Source organism: Pelmatolapia mariae, linkage group LG5 (genome assembly GCF_036321145.2).
Source record: "Pelmatolapia mariae isolate MD_Pm_ZW linkage group LG5, Pm_UMD_F_2, whole genome shotgun sequence".
In the NCBI taxonomy this organism is placed as follows: domain Eukaryota; kingdom Metazoa; phylum Chordata; class Actinopteri; order Cichliformes; family Cichlidae; genus Pelmatolapia; species Pelmatolapia mariae.
This window is the reverse complement of record NC_086231.1, coordinates 3,548,258-3,559,403: the sequence shown is the minus strand read 5'-3', so window position 1 is coordinate 3,559,403 and position 11,146 is coordinate 3,548,258. Positions and strand designations below refer to the sequence as shown.

General features: G+C 38.6%; 2 protein-coding genes across 2 annotated transcripts; both read right to left on the bottom strand.

Annotated features, from left to right (window-relative positions):
* Positions 1 to 1,955: 1,955 nt before the first annotated feature.
* LOC134627549 (odorant receptor 131-2-like) lies at positions 1,956 to 3,461 on the bottom strand. Its single transcript, XM_063473741.1, has 2 exons — positions 3,306 to 3,461; positions 1,956 to 2,747 (listed from the first exon to the last, which is right to left on the bottom strand). The coding sequence occupies exons 1-2, from the start codon at positions 3,459 to 3,461 to the stop codon at positions 1,956 to 1,958; spliced, it is 948 nt and encodes a 315-aa protein (XP_063329811.1).
* Positions 3,462 to 4,752: 1,291 nt separating this feature from the next.
* Positions 4,753 to 7,039, bottom strand: LOC134627546 (odorant receptor 131-2-like). The gene is made up of 3 exons (XM_063473736.1): positions 6,890 to 7,039; positions 5,666 to 6,424; positions 4,753 to 4,911 (listed from the first exon to the last, which is right to left on the bottom strand). Exons 1-3 carry the CDS (start codon positions 7,037 to 7,039, stop codon positions 4,753 to 4,755), a joined length of 1,068 nt encoding a protein of 355 aa, XP_063329806.1.
* Positions 7,040 to 11,146: the final 4,107 nt, after the last annotated feature.

Below are 11,146 nucleotides of genomic sequence, written 5' to 3'. Positions count from 1 at the left end.
ATTAACGCGATTAAAATCTTTAACGCATTTAACCCAGTCAGTCATTTAATCCAGTCATGAAATTTTCTCGCTATGAATAACTCAGTTGTTTGGTGGTGGCTATGGTGGCGCTTCCACAGAGGCCAGCAGGTCAATGAGGGAAAGGGGATGCAGGAGGAGGAAAGAACCGAGGCGGCCGCCGGTCCGAGTGTCAAGTTAACTGAACTTCAGGTAAGAAGTTCTGACCTGCAGTCTATCTGGGTCAGATATAAACCAAGTTTAGGTGGAGTTTATTTTTGTTGTTCTAACTTTTTATAGTCAGCTACAATAACTGGTACTGCGTGCTAGCTAGCATGATGGAGTTTCTATACAGCTGGGTGGGTGCTATGATGTTACTGATAGTGAACTTTATTTTATTCATAAGGTTAGTTAGTAGAGTTGCAACCGTCCTGTAAAAAACGGAACCGTCCCGCATTCAGAGAAAATATTACACGTTTTGTATTGAGCTGGAAAGGAACACAGTTTGTCCCGGACTTCAGCTACAATGAAAAAGACACAAAGCTGGAGTTATTCTGTGTCTTTACGCTGCAGCTGTCTCTTCTTCTCTCATTCTCCCCCCCTCTCTCTCCTGTTGCTACTCCAGTCATGAAACTGATCAATGATCAGCTGATCGGCTTTTCTCTCTTGTTTGTTTATCGCCCACTTTGCGCCAGAAAGAAGAAACCAGCGGATGTCGCGCTAAACAACAGCAGTACGTTTAAGCTTGATCAGCTGTTGTTAGAATTTATTTAATATTACTTTCTAGTATCAGCTGATGTTTGCTGGAGCCACAGCTGTAAAGCTGCTGGTCATGATGTCAGTTTGGATATGTGGTGAGAGGGAAACATGAAGATGAAACCAGGAGATGTCCTTACTGAATCATCAGAGCTGAACAGGTGATGTAGAAACAGGTTTACCTTTAGGTGACATGAATGAGTTGAAGGGAAGTTATGAACTGTTTCTGAGAGCCAAATAACACCAGCATTAACAGGGAAAGGGGGGCACAAAGAAATACTTTTCTTTCTTATTCTCATTTAAAATGTCTAGTTTTTAATAAATAATTATCTGAATCTTATAACCAAAGTTTTTACCTGATGCAAAATGTATAGAAATCATACATATATACCAACAAGACAGTGTACATCACTGTCACAACAGCATTTGTTTCATTTAAAGGCTTTATGGTTTTTCCTATAATACTTGGTGGGCCGGTCACTAGTCAAAATGCCCGGGCCGATTTTTTGTCCCAGTCCAGCCCTGGTTGGAGCCGGTTCCTGAAGCTGCTTTTCTTTTTTTCCCCTCCTTTTTTTCTTGTTCCATGTATGTTGTCATATATCGTAAGACATATAAATAATCAAAATTTGATTACATTAGTAATTCTTTTTACACAAAACGTTTTTGTTAATAAATTTATTTAAGAATCAAAAATTCTGAAGAGCCAAAAGAAGTACCATCAATAAGCCTCAGTTCAGGTGTGGAGGTAAAAAGAGGGAAAACCACATTTTAAATAAAATTCTCTAAAAAATGTCAATTCAGAAATGAGTGCCATGTCTCTCATGTCTCTAGTGCTACCCAAGGCCTGACCTAGCAGTGACCAAATACACCCAAATATAGGCAACACATCATGCACAGACCAGTTATCTGATTAAAAACTTTTAAATGAATTATAATATTGCATATAGGCTTTTTGTGCATTTGCAGAGTTTATAATCTTTCAACTTCCTCCTTGATTGTGTTAAACAACATTATTTTTACACTGGCTTTAGCAAAGCTTATGAATACTAATGAGGCTCTTTTTTTTCTACCTCCAAAAATCTGAACTTTCCGTGAAAATATTTTAATGTAGTTCAGCTACGAAAACAGCAGAAGTTATACAAAATGACATGCTGAAAATGTATTCCCATCTAAAATCAGTACATGAGTTGGATATTGCTGTTTTATGATGACAGCTTCCATATTATCTTTGGAAGGTGGTTCACTGCACACAAATGCCTTTTCAAGAACTTTCTGAAAGTCTTGTCACGTAATCCATAGATTATAGGACTTCCTAAGCGAGGGAGAACTTGGTTAATAATAAAAGTGGCAAAGTTTATGTCACTTAGCCCTTCAGGAAAGAAGGTTACCAGTAGTTTGATTAATGGAGGTTGCACATAAACCGTTGTACACAACAGCACCTGAAACCCATGAATCAGGATGGTGTTTCTTGCCTTTTTAGTATCTGAATCAGCACATCTAGCCACAAACAAAATTCGGCAGTAAGTGTACAACAGTGTGACCGAAACTACCACCAGAAACAGTGTGTGGGATGCATCCCTCTTCTTTACACTATAGCTGTTCCGAAACACAGTATCTCTGTTGCAGACCACTCTCGACTGTAAGAACTGTGAAGACTCAACAGCCAAGAGAATGAACAGATCTGGCAAAATGGAAAGTGAACTTATCGCCCAGATTATGCCAATTACAATATATGTTCTTTTGACTGTACATATGTAGCTGTATCGAAGAGGGATGCAGACAGAAACACAACACTCTGCTGCCATAAAAGCTATATTAAGAGGAGTGTTTTGTGTGGTAAAGATCGCCGGCAAGATGAGTAACAAACAGAGGGAGACGTGGATGGTGTGGAATGCATATGAGAAGATGAAGAGGGAAATGCTGGTTGACAGTTGGATGATATCGTTAAACACCAAGTGGATGAACAGGATGTAGCGAGGGTTCAACCTGAAGATCTGATTTAAATGACATAATTAATGATTAGATTAGACTATATCTTTAGAGTAAGGTTAAAGAAAGGCAAAGGTCAAAACAACATAAAGTTGATTTAAAAAGTCAAATTTTTTCATACAGCGTTACTGTAAAAACATGTACATATTATAATTAGATTTAAGTATTGCCTCACAGAAACAGTAAATCACATATAAGTGAATAATTGAGTTCGTAAAGAGACATAAAAAAACCCCCAATGTGCTGTAATTACTAAAATAAAACAAAATAAGCACAGAGAAGATTTTGTTTGTTCGTTGCAGTCTAAATCAGGGGTTTACAAACACCCAAATAATATCCAAAAATAAGCTAACATTGAAAGTAATAAGGACTACATAAAAAGCAAGCATTTCTCTTTGATATTCTTTTTAAAGTACAGCAGACAAGCTCAGCCTTCGAACCAAAGGAACATGAGCTGAAAACAAAATAAAAAAAATCAACTTAAAATAAAAAAAATAATAAAGATAACAAAATATGACAACTCTGTGACAGTTAAAGTAAAGTAGCAGGCCTACTTTACACACATGATACTTGTTGAATGTGTGGATCATGGTGGCATTAATGTAGTTTATGGTGATGCCCAACACAACAACGGTCACGTTCTTGCCAACAGCTTTGACAAATGTGTTCCAGTAATTCAAAGTTATTGTGGCATTGCTGTCAACCTGTGTCAAATTCATATCAGCATCCAAAGAACCTGTTTCAGAGGCAAAAAACAGTCAACGGTGCAAAATACAGCAAATATGATTTAAAAACAGTGTTAAATTGTGAACAGTTCTGCGGTGGTTCTTTTTTCATTTCGAATAAAGGAAGTGTGAAGTGAAGCATGACAGTACTGACCTTGAATGGATTTTGATCCTATTGTGATTGTGGTATTGCAGCAGCCTTTTTATATAGAGGGAGTACACATGGACTGTGGCGGGTGGGGTTTGATCTGTGATGTGTGCACAGTTTATCCAAAGCCCAATGAGATCTGAGAATTTTTAAAAATAATTCTAACTCATACATTAGATAAATTCTTACTGCCTGAAAAACCCAACATGAAGAGAACAATCAGGAGGAGAATACAACAGGCAGGGGTTTTTGTGATTGTGTAGCTGATGACAAACATTCACACGGTCACACGAAACATGCCATTGACCATCATGTAAAGTAAAAACCTGGGATTACTGTAGAAAATCTGAAAGGTGAAATAAAAGACCGGACAAATAGCGAAAAGGTTTAACAAGTAGGGGGTCATTTACATCATTCACACAAAGAACTATAAAATATTGTGAGATATGTTATGTACACCAGAATTTTATCACTTTTACTGTAGAAATGTAAATTCTGTTACACAAAATGAACTTTTCTAAATGAACTCCAAGACATATTGTAACCTGTAACATTTTTAAAAGCACAGTTAAACTGTATACAGTTATGTTCATCATGTTTGAAACTGTAATCTTACAAGCACTACAACTTTGTGTATTTGATAGAAATGAGAGAAATAGATCATCAGCGTTTGCATCAATAACCATTTATTTAAAGGAAGGACTTCTCTACAACCCAAACTAATCCTTTCTCCTTATGCATGTAACTGAAGGCAGCTTTTGGAAAAGTTGTTAGCATAGAGTTCACTTACTTTTCTAGTCTAGACTATTTAAGCCAGATTTCCTTTGCTTATAATTAACTTGACACCTGATATGTAATCAGTGAATAAATTCTGGTAATCACACAAACGTTTTTTCTTGACATTAGACATGTTTAGTGTCTTCAGCTGGGCCGACGTCCAGTGCGCATGATCAACTGGTGCACCGCCCTCTGGTGGAGGTGAGGCTGGTCTGGCCAGCACGCCGACCTCAGGCTTGGTGGGGCCATCGCACGCTTCGCCCTCCGGCCGAGCAGGCTCACCTGGCACGGGGACCTCCGACTCCTCACACAGCTCCTCCACTACTGCTGCTCCCAGCTGGAGCAGCCCCTTGCGGACTCTCATGCACCTCCTCCACCTCCGGCTGGTGAGGCCCCTTGCCCACCTCCTCGACCTCCACCTCCAGCTGGTCCAGTCGAGGACACGCTGATCACGCCGCGGCACATTCTCTGGGGAATTGGAACAGGAGCTGGCTCCTGCCGGGCCCAAGCCGCTCCCACCTGAGGAGTAAGTACAGGTGTGGAAGCAGGCTGCGTCCCAGCTGGTCTCACCTTTGGGGCCACCACAGGCGCCGGACCAATCTGGACCTTAGGTCCCGTCCAGTTGAGGCTTGCAGGTGGGGGTCGAGGCGGTGTCGGCCAGGAACTAATGCCAGCTGTCAGACTTGCTATAAACTGTAGGTGGCGCTTGGATACTGCAACTCTTTCCACTGGCGGCGAGACACTGCTGCCTGTTCCCGCTGTGTGGCCGCCATTTCAGCCACCATTTTCCCGACCACCTCCCTGTGCTTGCCCAGTCCCCCCTCCTGGGTTTCAGCACCACTGTAAATGACCACGGCAGACCCGACAACATGAACATTCTTTCCAGCATCTTTATTCTTTTATGTACCGGTTGCTGTCACGTTACATACACAGCTGCAGCGTTACAGCTTGCAGCTGAACACTTCTACAACAGCAACAGCAATAGTAGGCAGAGCACAGATTTTAATCTGGTGAGGTGTGATTGCGATGTCACACAGGTTCGTCCACCTTCCCTGCTGCGGCACCGCTGACCACGCCCCGCCACATACACAAATTAACAATGTAAAAACCATAAATATATAACAATACCAATTAATACATAAGACTAATCAAGCTATCAAGACTTTTATTAGATGTTCATGGTATTTCCAACTTACATGACTGAATGAACCGGATAGAGGTATAGGGGCCAGGACATTCACTTTTACTTATTTTGATGGTCTGATTTATGTACGGTGATTTTACACAACAGATTCCCTTTCAAGAACTTCCTAAAAGTCTTGTCACGAATGCCGTAGATAATGGGGCTGATGGATCGTGGCAGTATTTGCACTGTAACATAGACCACAAAGAGGGAATCAGTGTAATTCGTAGGGAACCATTTCTGCAGAGCATTTGTTAAGTGAGGAGCTGCATATGTTGCCATGCACAGCAGCAGCTGAAACCCGTGCAGGAGGATTGTGTTTTTGGCTTTCTTGGCATCTTTGCTCGCTGTTTTTGCAGTGAATAGGATCTTTAAGTAAGTGTAAATGATAGTAACCCAAACTATAACTAGGAACACTGCATATGTTATATCCCTCTTCTGGATGATGAGGGGATGTGGGAAGACAGTGTTTCTGAGGCAAAACACACGAGAATGAAAAAAATCTAGGGGTTCTGTGGCCAAGGTGATGAAGAGATCAGGAAGGACAGACAATGTTGTGGTCATCCAAATTAAACTGATCAAGATTAAAGTTCTTTGGACAGTGCAAATCTGAGCATGGCGCAAAGGGAAACAGATGGCTATGTAGCACTCCACTGCCATGCAAGCCAGGTTCAGAGGGGAATTTTCAGTAGTGAAGAGAGCGAGCAGCATAAAGATGCAGCAGACGGAGACACTGAGTTTGTAGATGGTGTAGCTGATGATGAACAGGATGGCAGTCAGCATCACTTGGACCATGTCATTGATCACCAGGTGAATAAAGAGCACATATCTGGGATTCTTGTAGAAAATCTGGAGAGGTGTAGAAAGACAATTTTTGAAAAAGTTCTGTTCAGATATGATATGATTTGATATGTAAGGCATCTTTGGTTTGAATAGTGCCCCTACAACAAGCAGTAGAAAATGATGGATATTGTCAAATGGTGCCATTTCTTTAGACAAATGTAGACACCATAGATACTGGTTGCATCTCACCATATACATGAGATGTCATTGAACGTTGATGCTTTGACACACTGGTTGTGTCTCCAGATTAGCTTTGATTTTGTATGACTTCTACCTTTTTCAGGTCTTCCTGTTAAAGAGATTTGATTTCACTGGGACTTTATGGTTATTAAAGGTGAATAAAAACAAATAATGAAGGTATTTGCTGATACAATTTTAGCTGCATAACTGACAGGACTCTTTAAGATTTATATCCCATTTAAAGCTTTAAGCCTGATTATATAAGTGGTCATGAAAGAAAGATTACTAGACCTGGTGTTTGCAGAAGGTGTGAATGAGGTTGGCATTGATGTAGCTGATGGAGATGCCAAGGACCACAACAATCAAATTCTTGGTCACAGCTTTAGCAAATGAGTCTCGGTACTGTAAGACTACAGTCACATTGGCAGATGATGCATTCATCTCTTGACAGCTGAAAAGAAACAATAAATATTATATTTTTAAGTAATAAGTAATATTTCCATCACACTTCCACTGAGTAATTCATAAGTGCATGAAAATAAAGTGTGCTTCACTGGAGTCATTACTATATCAGATTTTAAATTTGTGATTAGAATGGTAAAAGTGGTATTTTGTCATTTTGGCAAACACATTACCTGACAGTACAAGTGCACTGATACGGTGAAAAAGTCTGTAACCATCAGTCTACAAAAATATTACATAAGCAGCTTGAGACAACTGTTGCTGTGATTTGGCTCTATATCAAGAAAGTTTCATTAACCAATTACACATTTACTTACAATACTATCATAATTTCATCATGTTATCATTGTATCACTTTTAAATATCACGGCTATCATGACATCCCTACAAGTTATGAGTTCATCAGTGTAAAAGATGACATTCTAGCTAGAAAAACCAATACAGTGAGGAAAACATTAAAAAGACACAATTCAAAGTTAAAATGCAGGTTATGTGAGGAAATACATCCATATATATAATCTTTTAGGATGAGACTTAGAGGAGATGACCTGATTATGGATTACAACAAAAGATTTTATCAAAACAACAAAACAACAATACCATGTTGTTTATAATTTTATCAATCCTTTAACCAAATAAACCATAGAGCATAGAGCCCTTGTTGAGTTGCAAGTTTGATTTGATATTCACTTTTATTCTTGTGTAATTAGTGCCATTGACCTGTTAACATATTCACTACTTTGTTAATGGTCTTAAAATTTAATGTTTTAACCTGCTGTTTTATTGTGAAGCACTTTGGTATACCATTGGTTTTTAAATCTACTATATAAATAAAGTTGTATTGTATTGTATTGACCCTGATGGTAAAGTGATAATACTGAAATGATTATGATAATGCTAGTAATATTAGTAATACTAAAACAACTAGAGACAATTTTATAATATAAAATAAAAAATAAACACACATGAACATTTAAGGCTAACCAAAGCTCACAAAACAGACACACATGTGGTATTGCTCTTTCCCTCACGTTGTTTTACATCACAGAACTTGAAAAGTTTTTTTCTTACAACCTTTGAAATGACCATGCAGTAAAAACAACACGAGGAAGAAAACCTCACTTGCAAACCTCTGAAACGATCTATGTAATAACTATAATTTTAACATTCAACTGAAGCATGATGATAGAAGGGACTATTTAATTTAATTTTGATTATTGTTTCATCACATTTTTTTCTAAACTTTGAGGTGTAAAATAATGACGAGCTTGTTTAACACTTTAGTTTTATCAGCTAAAAACCCTGTTTTACACATTTAAAAACAATATCATTTGTAAAGAGCTGCAGTTTGCAAGAAGAGCTCAAACAGGCCTATATAATGTACATTTGCATATACATCATGACAATGTTGTCAGAATACAGTTCAAAGCAAATGTAGTTGGAGGTGGTACTTGCCTGATTGCATCTAAACACCAACATAAGGCAGCAGATTATCTTATACAGGTTTATGGTGTCCTGGGATTCCTTGGGTGTGTGCACAGGATAAGATGCTCCATTTACAAACATGGGTTGTTGTATGAATATGGTTAGCATTGCATGTATGGTTCTTATTAAATTTATTAGAGCATCTGTCATAAAAACAAGGAAACACAAATATTTTAGAATTTCATCTAAAATCGTCTTCTTGGCAAATAACAAGCTGTTGTTGTACACAAATTTGAATTGGCACACTGGACTTTTTGTGTACTTTTTGTGGACCAGTTTTTGTGTTTAGGAAAAGCAAGTAAATAATCATAATTTGGCATGTTAACCAAACTAATAATGTGCTTTACAATTTATTTTGCTTTTTCTAAAACAGTGTGGTTATACTGTTTGGAGTATGGCTTTTGGCTCAGCTGCAGGGGAGGGTGGCACAGCAGTGTTACAATCACAATCATATTTATTGTCAAGCTGTCTTGTTGCCATGATGCAGAAAGAGTGGTGCAGAAATATAATATAGTGTAGTTACAGTATATAAAATATACACATACACATACTCTTCTATACACATAAAAGGTGTACACACTAACTACCTGCAGATATAGAATACATAATAGAAATAAATAGCAGTTGGAAAGTGTTTTGGGGGAAGGGTGCACTAAATGTAGCTGGAACATATTGTGTGTGGGTGTGCGCAAAATTATTATAGCCTGACACATTAACTGAGTAGTGAGAGGGGTTAGTGGGTGTTGTTGAGTAGTCTGACAGTCTGGGGAAAGAAACTGTTCTGGATTCTGATGGACCACAACCACCTGCCAGAGGGGAGTGTCACAAACAGTTCATGCCTGGGTGTGGTACTCACTGAGCCCCCCGCACTTGGGTTCTTGATGGCTCCGGGGTATCTGAATGGGCGCTCTGGGGTAGTTGCTGGCCTGTTCCCTGGGTGTCTTTGTTTGGGAATGAATGCGTGTCGCTGGTGTACATCCTGCTAGAAATGTCAGCTGGTGAACCAGCCGGCCAGCCTGAGAGCGCCGTCACGCCCATTACTGTTAATGGAGGTCCAGTTTGAACACAGCTGTTGTTAAAGATTTCCTTTATCCTATAAATAAAGATTCTATACTGATGGGAGTGGTCTTTTCTAGGATGATATTCACACATATGAAAGACATGTGAAGTGTTTAAAGTGCTTTAAATGATCATCAAAATCACAAACAGATGTTGGACAAATGGCTAATCTAAAGATTTAGAGAATCCGTAACAAGAAGCAGTGAAGTTATACACCCTCAAACAGAGTATGTAATTGGTTCTATTTGTTTGTTTGTTTTCTGTTTGTTAGTAGTCAAGAAGTCAACAGTTTTCAAGATATCCTTTTTAAATTTTGTGTGATGTTAGATACGAAAAACAGCTCGCAATTATTTTATTTTGGTGAAAATCTCGTCAAGGTCACACCAATTGTGAAAATCAGTAAAGATTTTATACTACTCTCAGATTTTTATGTGTCATCTTCAAACAGTAATGCAAGGCTATGGCAACAAGAGTACCTAGGCTGGTTAAGAATTTGACCTTGACCTTCATTGTTAGCGCCCAAGGCCAAAGTTGACACTGAAAAAAAATGCAAGAAACCATTCCTTTACATCAGCGGTCCCCAACCTTTTTTCCGCCATGGAAACCGGTTTAATGTCAGACAATATTTTCACGGACCGGCCTTTAGGGTGTCGCGGATAAATACAACAAAATAAAATGATACGACCAAGACAAAAACTGCTGTTGTTGCTGTATTTTGTAAATATAATAATTAACGCGAATTCACTGTGTAAACGTGTAACTTTATTAGCAGCATCCACCTGAAATGCGCCAACAGCATTGAGAGTAACATCCTCCTCTCTGTCCCTGAATGCTCTCTGGTCACTATGGTAACATGTAAATATTTCTTTCAAAATAAGACACACAACTACAACACGGGAAAAGACCCAGGGAAACTGAGTTAACAATAAAGACCCTGAAAACCATAAATTTCACACCCAAGCATCAACTTTTGCGGCCCGGTACCAAACGACTCATGGACTGGTACTGGTCCGTGGCCTGGTGGGTGGGGACCGCTGCTTTACATGGTATGAAAAGATCTGTACAACATACTTTTTATCCTTTCATTACAATGCCCTATGATGTCGCAGTGACACCATGAAGTTTTCCAAAATCACACATTGTATAGAAGCCAAAGTTTTCATTTAAATCCGTTCTAATCATATTGGTAAAAATAATAACATACATCATGTAGTATGCAATTCTTCAAGTTCATAGGTCAGGGTAAAATGACATAGGTAAAAGCTTAATTTAAACAAAGAGCTTATTGCAAAAGCTTTTTCAGTACAATATTATGTGACTTTAATATACAGCATTAGACTTCCAAATAAACAATGCAAATTTTTTTTGTTTTTTATTACAAATGGTGGTCTTAGTTATGCACTTTATGATGATTAGGTCAAGGGCTTTTGTAGGCAGTAAGAAAATACTGGACTCAAAAACAGACTTGAGTGAGGCATCTTGACTAAGTTAAAAAGTTTTATTTACAACAATAACTTGTAACATGTAATTACAGGGAAGGTC

Excerpts from the sequence above, each read along its gene's own strand:
- LOC134627546 (XM_063473736.1), bottom strand. The coding sequence starts at position 7,039 with ATGAATGCATCATCTGCCAATGTGACTGTAGTCTTACAGTACCGAGAC. Across the intron at positions 6,425-6,889 it reads ACACCTTCTGCAAACACCAG|ATTTTCTACAAGAATCCCAG; the intron begins GTCTAGTAATCT and ends ACACCTCTCCAG. Across the intron at positions 4,912-5,665 it reads ATCTGTTGTGTAAAATCACC|GTGGGAGCGGCTTGGGCCCG; the intron begins GTACATAAATCA and ends CTTACTCCTCAG.
- LOC134627549 (XM_063473741.1), bottom strand. The coding sequence starts at position 3,461 with ATGAATTTGACACAGGTTGACAGCAATGCCACAATAACTTTGAATTAC. Across the intron at positions 2,748-3,305 it reads ACACATTCAACAAGTATCAT|ATCTTCAGGTTGAACCCTCG; the intron begins GTGTGTAAAGTA and ends CATTTAAATCAG.